The sequence below is a fragment of the Rousettus aegyptiacus genome, unplaced genomic scaffold (genome assembly GCF_014176215.1).
Source record: "Rousettus aegyptiacus isolate mRouAeg1 unplaced genomic scaffold, mRouAeg1.p scaffold_m13_p_1, whole genome shotgun sequence".
Classification (NCBI taxonomy): domain Eukaryota; kingdom Metazoa; phylum Chordata; class Mammalia; order Chiroptera; family Pteropodidae; genus Rousettus; species Rousettus aegyptiacus.
In genome coordinates this window covers 25,879,152-25,898,182 of record NW_023416284.1, presented here as the reverse complement: position 1 = coordinate 25,898,182, position 19,031 = coordinate 25,879,152, and the positions used below count along the sequence as shown (strand labels likewise).

Genomic DNA, 19,031 nt, shown 5'->3' with positions numbered 1-19,031 from the left:
TATCTCCCCGCGCCTCCGCCTCCCCACGCGCCCTCCCGGTTGCCAGCGCTGCAGGTCGCCCTCGCGCAGGCCCCGGTGGGCCCCCGGGTGCGGCCCACCCACGCGGCGGTGCCGCCACCCAGTCCAGCGCCCAAGCGTCTTCCGGTGGGCGCCTCAAGCCCGCCTGCAGGCTCCGCCCGGCCCGCTGCCAGCTCCGCCCACGAGGGCCGCCAGAAGCCCGCCCGCTCCAGAAATGCGGGGAGCGCCCTAAAACCCGGAAACCCGGATGCAGCGGAGCGCGTCTCCGGGGGCTGCCCAGACCCAGGGGCGGTGGCCACCCAAGCAGACCGCCTGACTTTTTCCGACAGTGGTCCCCAGAGACTACGTGGCTGGGAGTTTTTCCAGTGGGGAAGCCCCTTCTCTGTCATTCATTCATTCATTCATTCATTCATTCATTCAACTGTCTTCTTAGTGCCTAGGTCTGCCATGCATTGTTACAAGGTCAGAGGATACAGCAGTTATCAAAATGCAGTCCCTGCTTTCTTGCATACTATATCCAATGAGACTAAATAGATAAATAAAAAAATAGATACTATCCCAGGTGATGATAAGGGCTATGAGGAAAAGGAAAGCAGTGTGTAGAGTGGGGGATAGAGGATAACTGGAGTTCCTCTTTCTGTTAATAGTGGGCTAGGATATTTATATCAACCCCCTCAGAAAACAATAATAATAAAAAATAAGTCTGGAATACACACACACACACACACACATATAATATATATAAATGCTCTTAGAGGTGTGTTAATTTGCTAGGGCTGTCATAAAATAACACCAACTGGAATAACACCAACTGGGTGGCTTAAATGGCAGAATATTTTTTCACAGTTGTGGAGGCTAAAAATCCAGGATCTAGGTCTCAACAGGGTTGGTTTCTTCTGAGACCTTTCTCTTTGGCTTGCAAATGGCTGTGTCTTCATTTGGTCTTCTCCCTTTATCTTCACCTGGTCTCTCCTCCCTGTGTTCTCACAGGGTCTTTCCTTCTTGTACTTGCATGCCCCTGGTGTCTGTCTCTCTGTGTGCACAAATTTCCTCTTCTTATAAGGACACCAGTCAAATTGGTTTAGAGCACAACCTAACGCTTCATTTTAACTCAATTATCTCTTTAAAGTGATTAAGTTTAATCATGGAAATATGTGATTAAATACAGTACTAGGGGGTAGGGTTTCGACATATGAATTTTGGGACACACAATTCAGCCCATAACAAGGTGTCTAAGAGATGGCAAGATGGAATTACCAGGCCATAAGCTGGAAAGCCAGGGTCCAAGAAGGTAATCCAACTTGGAACACTGGAAGATGCTTTGCCCTGAGGCATTTAGCTAGCTGGAAAATGATCTTCCTTTTGTACTTCAAAGGAGGAATAAATAAATAAAACACAATGTGTAAGGGGCAACATAGAAGACCCTCTGTATAATAACTGGGACTCCAAAGGGCTACACCTTCAGGATGAGGATGAACTGGTAGTGGAATAGCTTGAGAGGAATTTACAGGCTGGGGTCAAATTGCCTGTCTTGGTTTCCGGCGGTCTCTGACTGTAATGCCACCAGACAGATAACTGGCAAAAGCAAATACAAATCCTCACTGGAGGAAAGCAGTATATTCATAGGTCTTAAATTGTTCCTACACAAAAGTTATCATAGAAATTTTAAGTACAGAATTAAAGATAAACAGGTACACAGGAAACAAGACTATCTTTGGTGAATGCTTCACCAGAAACATAAACAGAAAAAGACATGCAAAAATAACTTGTTTCGGAATTATCAGATGCAAACTGTAAAATAATTTCTATTTTCTTTGTACAAAGAAATAAATGATAACAGACAGTTTGGGCAGGTATCTGGAAACTATTAAAAGTGATAGAGCAGGTCTAAAAAAAAGAACTAAACAGAAATTCTATGACAGAAATACTGTAACAAAATTAAGAACTCAGTGAATGTGTAGACATAGCTGAATAGAGAATAAATGAAATGGAAAGTAGGTCAGAAGAGATTATCTAGAATAGAGCATTGAGAAACAAAAGGGTAGAATGTACAGAAGAGAGGATAAGAGACATACATGATTAAGGGAGAAGATTTAGCATAAGTTTAAAAAGCTGGACCAGAAACAGTATTTGAAGAGATAATGGCTGAATTTTTTTCAGTATTTATGAAAGCAACCAGATCACAGATATAAGAACTCAATAACTACCTAACAGGATAAATAAAAAGAAATCCACACTTAGATACATTATAGTTAAACTTCAAAAAACTGAAGACAAAGAGAAAATCTTAAAAGTAGCTGTGGTGGTTTTAAAATACATCCGTTCCTCCCTCTAATATGTAGAGATTAATTTCTCTCCCCTTGAATGTGAGGCAGACTCACTTCTAAAGAATAGAATGTGGGGAAGTGATTGTGTGTGATTTCAGAAGCTAAGTCATAAAAGACATTACCACTTCTACCTTGCATACTCCTTGCTTGCTCTGAGGAAAGCCAGCTGAAAACCAGGAGGATCAGCTTGCCAGCCACATGAGTGAGCCATCTTGGAAGTGTATTCTCTATCCCCAATCAAGCTTTCGGATAACGCTAACATCAGCTGGCATCTTGATGGCAACTTCATGTTGACTGCATCCTGAGCCAGAATCTCCCATCTAAGCAGCTTCTGAGTTACTGATCCATGAAAAATGTGAGATTAAAAAATGTTTATTTTTTAAGCCAACAAATTTTAGAGTTGTTATGCAGCAATTGCTAACTAATGCAATGGCAAAATTTGATAACTAATACAAGTGGCATTATGACAGCAAATTTATCTCAGCAATAAAGCAATGATGGAAGCCAGAAGATTATGCAATGAAATCTTCAATGTTTTGTGAGAAAATAATTGACAACCAGAGTTATTCAGTGCAGAGTAAAAAAAAAAAATCCTTCAAGAATAGAGGTGACATAAAGATATTTTCAGACAAAAGCAAAAACTATGTTTGCCACCAGAAGATTATACTAAAGGAAACTCTCAAGGTTGAATTTCAGGTAGAAAGAATATGATTCCAGATGAAAGCACAAAGATACAAAAAGGAAAGAAAAACAAAGAAATCAGAATACATGACTAAATCTAAATGAGCATTTATAGACTAAAAATCTTTTATTTGTGAGGTTTTAAAAGATATAATTAAAATACCCAAGAAAAATAGCATGTAAGTCAGAAGGGGATGGAGTTAAAGTATTCTAAGTTAAAATATAACACTTTTAAGTGTTAATTATGTTAAACTAAGTTTAAGTTCTATAAGGACTATCTTGGAGGAGGGTAGAGGTATCATTAACATTAAATTTATAGCATTAAATAAGTAAAAAAAATGTACATCATTAGCTAGAATACTTATAAAAACCTCTTATAAAGTTATAGTAATTAAGAAAAATGTGGTAGGTATTGGTGAAATAATAGGTAAACTGAACGACGGAACAGAACAGGGTCCAGATTCAGACACAAACATTGACCATCACCTGATTTATGACAAGTGTGGGGGAGAGAAAGTCTTTTTCATAAATTGGTACTGGGTCAATTGGATATTCATGTTGACCCCTACTTTACAACACAAAAATTAGTCTAGCTGGTTTGCAGAGCTAAATGTGATAGGTAAAACAATGAAACTTTAGAACATAATAGGAGAATATTTTTATAATTTTGCAATAGGCATAGATTTATTACATGGGATGAAAAGTGCTAAACATAAAGAAAAGACTGATAAATTAACCCAGATAAAAATTAAAAACCAGACATTTCAGACACTTCTAGTGAGAATATAAATTAGTACAATTATTTTGAAAAAACATTTGGCAGTATTTACTAAAGCCGAACATTATGACGCAGTAATCCCATTCCTGGGTGTACACCCAACAGGAATGCATACATATGTTCACCAAAAGACATATACTAGAATGTTTATAGCATGCTCTTTATATTAGCCCCAAACTGGAAACTACTCAAATGCCTATCAACAGTGGAGTGGGTAAATAAATATTTCAGTATCACAAAATGGAATACATACAATGAAAATAAACATACAACAACTACACTCAATATTAATGAATTTCACACACACAGTGTTGAGCAAAGGAAGCCAGACACAAAAGAATACACACCATGTAATTCTATTTATATAAAGTACAAAAACAGGTGAAATTAACCTATGGTTTTAGATGTTACCCTTTGGAGGATAATGACTGAAATGCTATAATTTCTGTTCTTAATCTATGAGCTGGTTACATAGATATATTTAATTTTGAAATTCATCAAGATATCCACATGTATTCATTTATCCATATGACTATTATAATTTAATAAAGTTTTTTTTAGATGCATGTTATTTCAGGACAACTACTAAAAGAAGTAGAGTACCTAACTTCAAACTAGTAAAAAGGGTGAAAGAAATAGTAAAATATAATCAACCCAAGAGAATAACTATAAGAAGTGGGGAGATGTTTTATAGAGGGTAATCAAGAAAAGTTCCTCTGATGAGATGCTATTTGAACAGACTTGATAGACAGGAAGTGAACCATGTTGATATCTGGAGAAGGAGCATGTTAGCAGCAGGCAAAAGGCTCTGAGGTGGAAGCACTTGTGGGCATGTGCATTGAATGCTATATTAAGACAAACTATAGTTAAGAACATTGGATCTATTCTGAAAATAGTGGGAAGCCCTTGAGAGTTTTGAACTGAGAAGCAGGATGATCTTACTTCTATATTAACAAAATTATTTGGGTGCTATTTGGAGAATGAACCATGGGGGATGCAAGTGTGCGATAATCCAAGTGAGAGAAAATCATGTACTGGACTTGGTAGCAGTAGTAGAGGTGATGAGAAAAGATATATTTTGAAGATAGAGCCCACAGAATTTTTGATGGATTTAATATAGAGTTAGAGGCATCAAGGATGAGTCTAATTAGATGTTCCTATTTATGGAAACAAGAAACATTAGAGGTAGAGCAGGTTCAGAAATGGGCTTGTTAAATTTGAGATGCCTAATACACATCCAGGAGTGAGGACCCATCGGCAGTCTGTGATCCAGAAGAGGCCACTTTCACCAGAACCCAACCCTGCTGGTATCCTGGTCTCAGATTAACAACCTCAAAAACTGTGAGCAATATATTTCTACTGTTTATAAGCCACTCAGCCTATGTTTGGGGGATGAAGGTAGAGACTATTGAAGGGGTGGAGCCTGGCTTTCACTAGCAAAAGTAGATGAGGTCCCTACAGTTCACATGTAGCCTTAGTCTCGTTTCCAGCCCTGCATCTTACCCCTGGCCTCTACTGTCTCTGGTGTCCCTGATTCCAGAGCAACTCTGGTCCTCCTTCTCCAGGGAACAAACTTCTAGTCTCCTCTGAGATGAGGGAAAGTGGTAATGGAATGGAGAAAGAGATGAGAGAGGAATGTGTGTGTATGGGGTAGGTGAGAGGATCTTGGGGTCTAACTACAGAATTCCAACTAATTCCAATTTTCAACCCTTCGTCTTCCATGATGCCCAGTGTCTCCAAGGCCTGTCTTCCCAGGGACTTCTTGCCTGGATACTTATCTGTAGGCTATGCTAAATCAGTAACCACTCCTCTTCAAAATTGTGTTGACATCTCTTATCTGCTGCTGTATTGTCCTTTACTCACCCTTAGCTTTTTATTAACTCATGCTTACAAAACAAAGGTAAACTTATGTTGTTAATCAGTCATATTTAACTGCATTTTTGGCAAATTAAAAAATACCCTGCCATCTTAAAAGTATGTCGGTTATAATTCATAGTTCTTAGAGGCCTATAAATTGCATCCATTTGCAAAGCAAGAAAAAAGAAAATAAAAAAAAAAGAAAAAGAAACAGAAAGATCTTATGTACAAAATCTAGATAGGAAAGTACAGGGATCACCTTTCTCTGCTGTTATCAGGGATACATAAGTCAAGCAGTTCAAATCAGAATAGAACAAATATTTGAGTCCCTATTATGTGATATACGTCAGTGAAAAAAACAGATCCTTGCCCTCATAGATTACATACTAGAGACAGTAGTAAACAATAAGCACAATAAATGTGCAAAAATATCTATTATGTTAGGTGATATGTGATAACAAAAAAAGAGAAAATTAAGGTGGTTTAGGAATATTGGAGTTGGGGAGTAAGGAGCTGATTGCAATACTAAGTATAGCAGCATGATCAGGATAGGCTTCAGTGAAAACACATCATCTGAGCAAAGTTTGAGAAGATAAGGGTGTAGGATATCTAAAGGAACAGCTGGTGCAAAGACCCAATGTCAGGAACAAAGCTGGGGCTCATGAAGGAGGTCTGGGCTGGAGATGTAAATTTGACAGTTAAATAGAGATGGTATTTTATGCCATAAGGCTACATGAGATTACTGAGACAGGGACTGTTGATAAAGCGCCCTGCCCTGAAAGAAGCCATAAGAAAACCCCAAACTCTTAGGAAACCTAAGACCACAGAAACATGATAGAACATATGTAAGGAAGAGTGCATATTCCCCTTTCTCTTTGCACCATCAAAGTCACACAAGGACTTAAGAACTAGAGTCCAGTTAAAAAAAAATAAATGTAGCAATACAAAAAAATCTAGAGATAATGTTATAGTCCAGATTTACAGTTTTACTTTTGATAGTTCACACAATGCTCAGGCACTCGAATTATTCTGCTACCTAAGAAGCTGAACTTGACCTATCTCATATTATGTTTGGAAGGATGCAGCATTTATTAAGTGTAGTGAAGTACTACTATAAGTCAGTTCCTCCACTTCCTCCCTCATACTTCCCTGCCTCAATATGGCTCTTGCAGTCACTTTCTCCCTCGACCTCTTTAGTGGGTCCCTAGATGTGTTGTTCTGGGGGTTACCTCTAAATCCCTTCCAATCAACAGAATGCACATTTTCAAATCTAATACTATATACTTATCAAAGGGAAAACTAAAAAAATTAAAATGGTGACTGCTGATCTCAATATTTCTATCTCAAAAAGTCATCAATATGTATTAAAGAATTATGGCTAATAATTTTAGGAGTAATAACAGCATTGCGGCTGTCTTAAAAATGAGTGCTTATCTTTTAAGACACATTTCCCAAGTACTTATAGATGAACCAAAACAAGCATCACTATACACTGAAGTCTTCATAAATATTTCCATAAATACAACCTAGGCTTCCACAACAGCTTTACAAATGTGATTCCTTAAAATTCTTGCAACAAAATACAAAAGGAATTAATAAGGACATAAGACTTGCGACAGATATATACACAAACATACTAATTTGACATTAAATGTGTTTCTTGCCATTAGTAGTTATTTACATAATCTATAACAGAAGTGGCAAACTACAGCCTTTGGACTACATATAACCCAATAACTGTTTCTTAAATAAATTTATTAGAACACAGCTACATTCATTCATTTTGGTTCTTCACTAGGGATAATCTTAATCCCCAGGGAATATCTAGCAATGTCTGGAGACATTTTTGGTTGTCACTGCGGGTGAGGGAACCACTGGCATCTAGTGACCAGAGATAAACAGTGCACAGGACAGCTTTCCATAACAAAGTATCCACCCCAAAAGATCAACAATGCTAAGGCTGAGATACCCTGGTTCATATATTGTCTCTGGATGATTCTATACTAAAATGGTAGAGTTCACCATTTCTGACAGAGGTCTTATGGCCCATAACACCTAACAAACCTATTTACTATGCGGCCCCTTACAGAAAAAGTTTGCCAATTCTTCTTTATAAGAAACCATAAAATATACATAAGGATCTCATGTATAGTAGGTTATCAATCAATTTTAGCTAACTTCCTTTAACATTGTTTCTTCTTGAAATGAGCCAACCAATATTTTTATTTATACCTCTTCCAGCCATATAAAGGACTACAGTATAAGTTGCTCTGATTCATTAAAGGGAAATTTAAAACAGTGATTCTCAAAAGCCAGTCCACAGATCACTGACCTGCCATGATAAAGTTTCCACTGGACTATAGAGAAATGAGAAAAATAAACACATATTTGGGAGATTTTCACAAAGGTGACTTAATTCGATATAAAGGGCTGTTCTTTATGATTAAATCTTTCCTATATGTTTAAATATTAAAATGCCTTTCTTTTCTGAAAAATGTTAATAATAGGTGAGTTTTTTAATATGGAAAAATTAATAGTTGTAACTTTGGGTCAAACCAATAAAAATATTATTGGTTCTCGAAATCTAAAAGTCAGAAAATCACCAATCCAAGATGAGGATTCTTTGATGTTGAACATATTTCACATATCTTTGCTAAAGGTATTTCTTAAATGTGTTTTGCAATGTCTAATAAGTGATGAACTACAGCTGAAGGCTTTTCCACATTCATTACAATCGTAAGGTTTTTCTCCAGTATGAATTCTCTGATGTTTAGCAAAGGATGAATCATGCCTAAAGGCTTTCCCACAATGACTGCATTCATAAGGTTTCACTCCAGTGTGTACTCGCTGATGAATAGAAAGATGTATTCTCTGGCTAAAAGCTTTCCCACATTCCTTACACGTATATGGTCTTTCTCCAGTATGAGTTCTCTGGTGTTGAGTTAGATATGTGCTGTGGCTGAAGGTTTTACTGCATACATTACAAACATAGGGTTTCACGCCAGTATGAATAATCTCATGTTGCCTAAGGTGTCTAATCTGGAAAAATGTTTTTCCACAGTCTGTGCATGTAAAAGGTTTTTCTTTAACATGAGTTCTCAGATGCTGGATCAGCCCAATGCTCTGGCTGAATGTTTTTTCACATACACCACATTCGTAGGGCTTCTCCCCAGTATGAATTCTCACATGTTGAGTAAGAGATGATGGGTGTCTGAAGGTTTTCCCACATTCCTTACATTCATAGGGTTTCTCACCAGTATGGATTCTCTGATGTGGAATAAGGGATGAACTTTGGCTAAAGGCTTTTCCACATTCTTTACATCTGAAAGGTTTCTCACCAGTATGAATTCTCATGTGTTCTGTAAGGTGAATAAGCTGTTTGAAAATTTTTTCACAAATATTACACTCAAAGGTTTTTATTCTTGTATAACTCCTTGAATGATTAATCAAATCTAAATGGCATCTACTTCTCTTTTTGGCTTTGTCATATTTACGGTCCCTTTTTCTTGGAGTACTTACTGGTCCTGGAATAACTTTCGAGCTCACATTAATACTTTTCTCAAATCTGTTAGATTCTTGGCTTCTCTCCTGAGTAAGCATTTTCTTGTGGATCAAGGGGATCTGCCCTTCACCCATTCCTTGGTTTTCCTGGTGACTTTCTAACTTAACACATTTGGTGATTCTTCCAAATGTGGTGTGCAAGGTGCTTCCTCTTGTGGACCTTTCCAGCATCAGGTCATGGTGTAATTCTTCCCACGAAATATCACTCTTTAAGGTTAACTCTTTGGATTCTGTTTTACTCTCCAAGTCTGAAAGAAATTTAAAAATACAAATGACCCATATTCACTTCATTTAAAAAAAATAAATGGCTATAGTAAGAACAGGAGAGAAAAATAACATACTAGTTAAGGAAGCTTGGATTGTCTTTAAACGTGATCATGCCACCTAGAAAGCTAATGTGAAGGAAGTGAGGAAGTGGTCAAAGGAAGCTGTCAAGGGGTGACTTTAAAAAACCAGGAGAGTTCAACCATGGGAATTGCAAGAGAAAATGGAGTAAGAAGAAAGCATTGGTGTAAGGGCAAATATAAGAGATAAGATTAAGGAAGACAGGATTCTAATACCATATCATCTCAAGCCCTTATTTGTATGACAAAATTTTCTTTATTAAAAATTTTAAAAATATTTATCTCATATTTTTTACACATTAAAACATTAAATAATATAGGAATTCATTCACTAAAATGGGGTAGCTTCCTCAACCTCATCCCCATTCCCTTCAGTCTCTTAAGATTGTGGATTGCATCTGTTCAGACATTTCTCAACAACATGTGATGGGAATGTTTGCATTTACATATATATGTTCACAAATATACATTTGCACAGAGAAGGGATTATGGTATACATAGAGTTATGTATCTGTTTTGTTTTTTAACTCATCTACATTTTTAGGCCCCCTTTCACCATGTCTATATATTTATATTTACCTCATTCTTTTTAACAACTGCATTACATTACACTTAATGAATATATCATAATCTGACTTTTCCCTACTGAAAAACAGTAGTTATCTAAATTTTCCCATTATACATACATTTGTGTACACGCCTGTCAGTGTTTCATAGGATTTACTAAAGAGGAATTATTGGGTCGTGGGTATGTGTGCTTTCAGTGAATGTGAGTGCCTTTCCCTGCAAACTCACAGGATTTTTATCAATCTTCATAATTTTTGCTTATTTATGGGTTTGAAGTGACAACAGTGCATTTATATAGAGATGTCCTAGATACCAGGGATATATAGGATTAGAGTTCATACGAATGTATAAGACCAAGATGAAAATATGGAGAATATAGGTGTCAAAGGGAGAGTTGAAACCATCACAATTCATTTGTGGGAGTTTGTACAGAAACAGAACTGCAATGTAAAAGACAGGGGCTCCTTGGGGATTGTGGCAGAGACTGCTGGCTGTTCACTGTAATCTGTTCTCCCCATTTCTGAATACACAACTATACCATATTTCCCAGTCTTCCTTGAATTTGATTGAGTTAAGTGACAAAGGTCTCCCCCATGAAGTGAATGAGCGTGAAAGTGATGTGAACCACTCCAGGCTGGCCCATAAGAAACTCCCAAACGAACTCCCTCTTGTGCTTATCCTACTGCTGGCTAAATTCAGATGATGAGGAGACTCTAGGGGATTGTGGAGCCACCAGGTGGAAGAAAAGAACTGTCCACTGAACCAACAGACCAGTAGATGTGAGAAATTCCTATTCCATTTGAGACAAATTTTAGAATCCATTTGCTGTAGTAGTTTAGCCTATCCTAACAAAGGTGGAAAGAATAAATCTGTATCGAAAGGATATTGATGAGAAACACTGAAAAAGGAAACAATACTATTAAATTGGCTGTTGGAGGAAAGAATACCGAGGTGATGAAGTCTATACAACCTAATGCTGGCCTGTAGAATAGCACCATAAGCACGCAAGCTGTGGAGTTGGAGTCGGAATGATTAGAATTCAAATACTGACTCCACTAAGTAGTAGTTTAGGGACCTTGTAGAAATTCCTTACTCTCTGAGCTTTCTTTTCCCCATTTGTAAGATGAGGCCAGAGTAGGCACACGACTCACAGAGGCCAGCTCGTTAAATAGCTGTCACTATTACTGTTCTTAGAAGTTGACGGAGCCACCAGATTTGGTAAGGAATTCTGTAGTGATTTCTTAAAGAGTCATAAATTATTTGAAATAAAAAGTTAAGTCACACGAATTAAAAAGATAATCAGAATTGAAGCTAGGATCACAGAATAAAATGTAGTAGGAAGATTTTAAATGGAATCATGAGAGAGTGAAATCTATGATAAAATGACATGAGAATCCAGTGAAGGGTACTGTATTTAATGAGGAGAGATCTGTGGATACCTGAATGTACAAGAGAAAGAAACGATGATCAGGGTAGGTTTTAGAATGCTAGAGAAAGCAAGAAAATCATAGAAGTCAGATCAGGAGATATGGTAAAGACGACTTACCCTGACGAGAAAGGCATCTCTTCCTCTGACTCCAGAGAAACTAATGAGAAGAGGCAAATGCAGGAAACGGGTAACGGTAGTAATCAGGTTTCTTGTGAATTCTATCCTAGTGGCCTCAGCCTTTCCCCACAGCCCAGAGAAACTTTTGAGTGGAACTCTCTGGCAAACATGACAAAGACTCCATTTGTCTTACTCTTACCTGAACTTGGACCTCCTGAAATCTCTCTCTCAATCAGCCAGGGTTCTTTTCCCTTCTCCAACTGGGAAATCACACCAGGTTTAGAAAGCTCGTATCCTGCTCATGGAGAAGAAAAAACTGTATGTGCTGAGGTCAAAAAGCCATTCCAAGAATTTCAAGAGAGTTCTTTGGTATTCAGATTTTCTGAAGGGTGGCGTACAAAGACCAGGGCACAAAAGACCACAGCAATCCTGATTTGGTATAGAAACCTATAAAAGAGAACCTAAAGCCCAAGCATACCATTTAACTTAGAAATAAAGATTTTCTTCCAATAGGTAGGTTCTAGTTACAAGCGGGACTCATCCTTACCCACTGAGATCAGGTTCCCATAGTTCTCCAGCATCACCTCCCGGTACAGATTCCGGTGAGCAGGGGCCAGATGCCCCCACTCCTCCTGGGTGAAGTCCACAGATATGTCCTTGAAAGTTAACAGTTCCTAGAATATCAAATATGTTCCTTTTCAGCCAGAGTTCAGGAAGTTGTTCTGACCTTATCTAATCTTTTAAGATTCTAGTCAAGTTTTCCTGGACACCCTCTTGGGAATTGTTTGGCTGATGATTCTCTGCTGCAGGTTAGGGCATGTAAGCTGTCTTTTGCAACTTAAAACTTGGCGGAAAGCAAAATAGTCATGCAATATTAAAGAAGGTCACAGAACATTGTGTAATAACTTAAAGACAATAAAGATCAGAAATATGTGAGAAAGAAGAGAGTTCAAAAGGGGCAAAGGCCACAAGAAGAGATGGGGACCACTGCTGGGCTGAAAGAATTAGTGAAAATGAGAACATTTCAGCTTGGGTAAAATACTAGTAGCTGGGTATTTCTGTTAGTAAGAAAAGTATGTGAGAAGAGCATGTTTCTGGAGAGTGCAGGAATTATACCTAGTAAGGAAGGTTCCCTGATGGAAGTCGACGTTCTGCCTTGTGAAGTACAAGAGTCTGTTATGTACGATCTAGACAAATTAAATAACCATTTGATAGCTATTTAAAAAAAAATATTCCCAAATGCAAAGAGAACTCAAAATCCAGAAGACTCAACAAATTCCTTAAGTACGGAGACTATTTTAATGTTTTTTATGTACCGTAAATAATGTATTTCATGCCTATTAGGCTGATATTAGCATCCACATTGAACAAATGACAAACTGAATTTCAGGAAGGTTAAACACATGGGACTAAATCCTGTACCATGTAATTTTGGAAGCTAAGACACCCCACTTTAAAACACTTCTCATGGATGTACCTTGAGATAATCATGCTAAACGAAATAAGCCAGACAGAAAAAGTTGAAAACCACATGATGTCACTCACATGTGGGATATAAACTTAAAAGCAACAAACGAGCAGGACAAACAAACAGAGACTCATGGACATGGACAACAGACTAGTGGTTACCAAAGGGGGAGGGAAGCGGAGAGGAGGGATGGAGATGGAGTGAAAGAGGTCAAATATGTGGCGACAGAAAAAAAGTCTAACTATGGGAGGGGACCACACAATGCAATATCTATATGCCTTACTGTTAAATTGTTCACCTGAAACTTACTGGATTTCATTAATCGATGTCATCAAAAAATTAATTTAAAAAATTCTTAAAATAAAACACTTCTGTTCTCTAATAATATCTCCTTCTGTATTGGTTTTCTCTGATTATAATTTTCTTCTTGAGTTTCCCTATGCTTCTGGGCTTTGGTAGCATAGAGCTTTGCCGGTGCCACTGGTTTTCTGATTAGCTCGTTTATGATATACGGACACTTACTCTACTCTTAGAAGTTTTCTTTCCTTTTCTGTTCAGCCTATTTAGTTGTTGCCTTTCATGACCCGCTAGGAGCTTCTCTACTCATTTCTCTTTTCAGCTACCATTGTGCTCCAGTATGTGACCAAAAATCATCTCATAGGTCATTAATGAAGTGTATACATCTCCAAGAACACCAGAATCTGTATGTGTTCATTTTTAAATGGGGCTTAAAATGTTTACAATGTTTTTCTTTCTACCAGATGACATTCCTGAGGTTTAAGAGTAAGAACTACACTATATACTTTTACCACCCCATCCCCCACACACCAGCATAATTTTTAAATGTGTTGCATAAATGGCTGGAGGTTTGCTAGAAACAAGAGGATTCCTGAGGAAGGTTACTACTGGTGGGGAAATTACCTGGGAAATCAATGGATTCAGCTTCGTTTCGAACAGGCTAAGAAAATCCAAGCCAGGTAAATCAAAGTCAAAGAAAATCCAAGTCTAGGGCTCTTAAAATCTGAGAAACAATTTCAAGTAAGTGACAGGAAACTCCAACCCACCTGGGATTCTGTTGTAGAGGGCCCCAGGGTCACTTCCTTCTCGAAACTTTCTCCCTGAGTCTCATCAGCATCCTGAGATAGCAGAGCTGGGGAAGGAAAAGAGCCATGAGGTTTGTATCTCCCAGATCCCCCAAATCAAAAAACTGCCTGCAGACTTGCTAATGTGGCTCCTCCCTCAATACATTCATGAAGAGGCACATTTAGAACAATTCAAGGGCAGACTGGAACCTCTCTAATGAGGATCTGTAGTGCTTTGGGGATTAATGTTTCTCAATGTCAGTGCTAGACCAAAAGCACGCCTCTATTCAAAAATCCTCAGAGGCTCCCCACTGACAAGAAAGAAAAATCCAAACATTTCACCATGGGCTTCAAAATCCTCCACCGCCAGTCCAAAACTGCTTCTCCAAGTATTATCTCCCTCTTAACATCATCCTCATCCACTGGCCACACTCCCCCACGTCATCCTATTCACCATTCACTGAACATACCTGGATAGTACCCACCTCAAGCACTTTCCCCCAGGTCCTCTTCAGTGAAAAAACTGAGGTATCCTTTTGGACCAGTTTGAGTGAAATTTTCTCAAGGCATCCTTAATAAGGAGAAACGTTCCTCTCCCCTGTACTCCCCCAAAGTTTTTTTCTCCCCTCTGGTATCTATGCCAGGCTGCCTATTATATTTATTTAGATATTTATCTCCTTCAATTGAGTGTAATTATGAGTAAATGCGTAGAAACTGTATTTGGTTTATTTTTTCCCATCTTTTAAAGTGTTAAACATAACACCCTGCCAGGTTGCTAGAATTCCAAGAAATAGCAGCTGAATTTGAGGTATTAAATTATAAATTAGGAATGAAGGCACACAATCATTGTCCTCGTATTTTTTTCCCAACTTTTTATCATGAATATCGAACACTCATATATCCACCACCTACATTCAATGACTATTAACATTGGCCATATTGGCTTCATCCATCTGTATTTTTTTCTAAACCGTTTTGCATTTATAGACATCATGATACTTCATCCAAAAATACTTCAAATAACGTTCTTCTACTGAGTAACCACAATATCATTTATCATAATACCATTTGTAACTCCACAGTATCATCTAAAAATTCAGCCCATATTCAGATTTCCTCAATTGTTCCCAAACTGTCTCTTCTTATGGATTTTTTCCTAACCAGGGACCAGTAAAGGTTCACACATTCAAAGTGGTTGTTATCTCTACTCTCTCTTACTCTAGAATAGTATTTCCCCTTTTTCCAGGACTTTCGCTCTTTTTAGAGATTAGAACAGTCGGATTATATCCTCATGGTGAGGTTTATCTTATTTCTCCATTCCCTGTATTTTCTTTAAACCAGAAGTTCAGTCTTTAAGCTTAATTTAGGATCACGTTAAACATTTTACAGGTGATATCATGTGCCTTATAGTGCATTACCCACAAGGTGCAAAATGTCAGGTTATCTCTTTATTGGGACACTTGGTTAAGATCTGACCACCAGATATCACCATTGGAAAAGTATGTCCTTTCCTTGGCATTTAGCAAATAATGTATAGGCACGAAACTCTGATACCTTGTGAATATCCTGTTCTCCGTCAACCTTTCAATTATTTCATTTATAATAAAATATTCTATAATTTCTTCTATATTTATTATTGGCAGATATTTTCAGTAAAGAACTTTCCCTCAATAAATGGAAATGATCTAACAAGCAAGATAAATTGCATCCTTCATTCACATAATAATCTATTTTCAAAGTAAGAAATCAGTGTATTAATCACCACCAATGTTGGCAAATGAGTTTTTCCCCCTTCCTTCTCTATTTTAATATTATCATGAACTTATGGAATTTTATTTATTCAAGGTGTTACAATCAATTTGCACACTTACATGGTCAAATTTGTCCAGTAGAAGCCCCCTGAACCTGGCTGTTGTATTCATGTGATAAATTTCCATTAGTTTTTGAGCTTTTTCTTGCTTTCTAGCACAAGATACTCCGGGCTCACCTGGTACTCTCCCTGCTGCCTTCTACTTCTGACCTAGCCACCAAATACCTGGCCAGCTCTCTTGTTTGATTCACATTTCTTTATTATAAAATATGGAAAATCAGGCAAGTCCTCCCTGCCCTATACACCCATGGGGAAGATGAAAAGAAATAACATATACAGTGATGACACTGAAATAATGGTTTTAAGTTGAACATGACTACTCAGGAAAACCCCAGGCCAGGAGCCATAATCAAGACCTCCAGAGACCCTTACCCAATTGTCTCCCCAGGAGATGCTTCTGCTCAGGTGTCTACCTTCCTTCTCACACTAGAAGATGTTGCTTTTCCTCCCTCCCACCCATCAGTCTACTCTCACCTTCTCTTTCAAACATCTTAGTCATGTCCTCCCATAGGGGCGCCCCCTTCTTGGCCTTCCTTGGATGGTGCAACTTCACCCAGGTGGGGGCCTGGGTGGGCAGGGTGATCAGGAGCTGCTGCAGCATGATGACATCTGCTCTCCTTCTCTTCCTTTCCGTGGGACTCTCTGGCCTCAGTCCACAAGGCAGAGAGTCCTGATGGGGCTTGTCCACTTTTGATGAGGAAACTGCCATAAACTCTAAAAGGAGGCGTCACAGTCGTATCGGTGACCTCCCTCTCAGGAACCTGGGGAACATAACAGTACCAAAATCCGGAGTCTGGACCTTTTAATATCAAGGCTCTCAAGGCATACGTCCCGTATTGAGCTCCATTTGTCTTCTCAGCAGGCAGGTGGAAGGAAGCTCCAGGTATTTATGCTAAACAGCGACCTCTATTGACCCCTGGTGATGCTGGACAGAAAATATTAGAGTCAGCAAAGAATCTAGAAGCCTCAAGCACATGGTCAGAATTCTAGAACTTGCACGAATCACTGAACAATTTATACACAACACACATGGTTCAAAGCACGGTGCTGGAGTCAGTGAAGCATAAATAGTCGGGGACAACCCAATTCTTTGTTTCAGGCACCAGTATGTGTAAAACAGTCTGAGATTTGGAATCAAAAACGATCTGGATTTGAATCCCAGCTCCTTTACTTGTCGTTTGTGGCAAATCCTGTACCCGCTTTAATCCCGTTTCCTCCCTGATAAATGGAGAGGCTGAACCTTTCCCCAGAGCTGTACCGGCTGGCCCTGCCCTCGCAGCCTTTGTCTGAGCCCGACTCCGGGGCTCTGGGCTCACCGCGCGCCACGGGTGACCGCCCGCGGGGCAGAACCGGCGCACCCCTGCTCATCTCCTCCCCAGACCCCGGAGAGTTCCGGCTCACCCCTCATCGGCGCGGACCGCAAGCCCAAGCCCTCGGCCCACCGCCGCGGCCAGCCGGTGTCCACGCCACGCGAAAACGCTCCCACGTAGCACGGCGCCGGCCCCTGCGCCTGCGCGGGCGCGGCCTCCACGCGTGGTTCCCAGCGTCCTCTAGGGCAGCTACCCGCTCGCAGTCGCCTCCCGGGATGCTCGTCGTGCGCTTCGGTCCCTCTCCGTTTGTGACATCCCGGATCCGAACAGGGGGAAGCAGCTCCGCTTCGGCAGGAGAACCGGAGCCTGTGTTCTTGTTCCCCTACCCCACACAGGGACTACGAAATAGAACCAGCTCTCCTCTGCCGAGAATAGGAATGTGAGTTTCTGTGGGGAAGTTTGAAACCCTTGACAGAAGGGAAACATCTGTATCATTTTTTGTCGAAACATTGGTATGAAGGAATCCATGCCACTGTCACTGTATAATAAATATATGAAAAAAGGATGAAAATGGAGTAGAATCCAAGGTTTTACTAAAAGAATACCATGATCAGATAGTGTTTTGTTCTATAATTCAGCAAGTTCTTATGTCAGTCGCTTTCCTTATATTTCTGAAACGCCAGGAAATACACAAAGCATTAATTATTATCTATAATCTCACCAAGCAGAAATAGATTGTTAACATTTGGTGCACACACACACACACACACACACACACACACAGAGCAGTGGTTTTTCATGCCTCTTTTTTTTTTTTTTCCCAAAAATGATCACACTGTAATGCTGTTTTATTGCTGGGTTTTGTCTCCCCAACAAAATAGGAATACATCTTTCCAAATATATATATCAATAGCTTACAAAAATAGCAATTTAGAAAAATAGAAACTATGTAGTTGCTAGCTTTTATGGACTGAGTGTCTCTCCACCCACTCCCCCAAATTCATATGTTGAAGCCCTAAACCCCAGTGTAGCTGTATTTGGAGAAAGGAAGTAATTAAGATTAAATGAGATCATAAAGGCAGGGCCCTAATCCCATAGGATTAGTGTCCTTACGAGAAACAGCAGAGAGGTGTCTGTCTGTCTCTGTCTCTGTCTCACCCTCCTCCCCTCCCTCCCACTCTTTCTTTCTCTGAAGGTACAGGCACTGAAGAAAGGGCATGATGAGGATTTAGCAAGAAGGCACCATCTACAAAGCCAGGAAAAAAAACCCTCACCAAAAACTGAGCCTGCCAGACCTTGATCTGAGACTTCTATCCTTCAGAAGTGCGAGAAAATAAATTTTTGTTTTAAGCTACTCGGTCTCTTATATTTTGTAGTAGCAGCCTAAGCAGACTAATACAGTAGCATATAGTATTTACAAAGTATGAGGCTTCGTTCCAAGTGCATTACATATTTTAACTGATTTAGTCCTCATAACAACCCCTTGAGGTAAGTAGTAGTATTATCCCCACTTTGCAGATAAGAAAACTGAGATTTGAAGAAATTGAGTAACTTGTGCTGCATCACACAGCTTGCAAGAGATGAATCTGGGCATTCTATGCTCCTATGTGCTTCTCAACAAA

The 19,031-nt window shown here is 39.1% G+C and overlaps 1 protein-coding gene and 1 long non-coding RNA gene across 3 annotated transcripts; one reads left to right on the top strand and one right to left on the bottom strand.

The window, feature by feature from the left end:
- Nucleotides 1-6,632: 6,632 nt before the first annotated feature.
- Nucleotides 6,633-17,668, bottom strand: ZFP69B (ZFP69 zinc finger protein B). Of its 2 annotated transcripts, none has more exons than XM_016140042.2 (6): nt 17,501-17,668; nt 16,574-17,024; nt 14,212-14,297; nt 12,227-12,353; nt 11,879-11,974; nt 6,633-9,470 (listed from the first exon to the last, which is right to left on the bottom strand). In XM_016140042.2, the coding sequence occupies exons 2-6, from the start codon at nt 16,806-16,808 to the stop codon at nt 8,302-8,304; spliced, it is 1,713 nt and encodes a 570-aa protein (XP_015995528.2). In that variant the 5' UTR covers nt 16,809-17,024; nt 17,501-17,668; the 3' UTR covers nt 6,633-8,301. The 2 variants fall into 2 exon arrangements, with proteins under 2 accessions (XP_015995528.2, XP_036088295.1); XM_036232402.1 differs by having other exon boundaries at nt 16,574-16,860.
- On the top strand, nt 17,663-18,763 carry LOC118611453. Its single transcript, XR_004954460.1, has 2 exons — nt 17,663-17,848; nt 18,605-18,763. It is a non-coding gene; the product is annotated as an uncharacterized LOC118611453 (long non-coding RNA).
- Nucleotides 18,764-19,031: the final 268 nt, after the last annotated feature.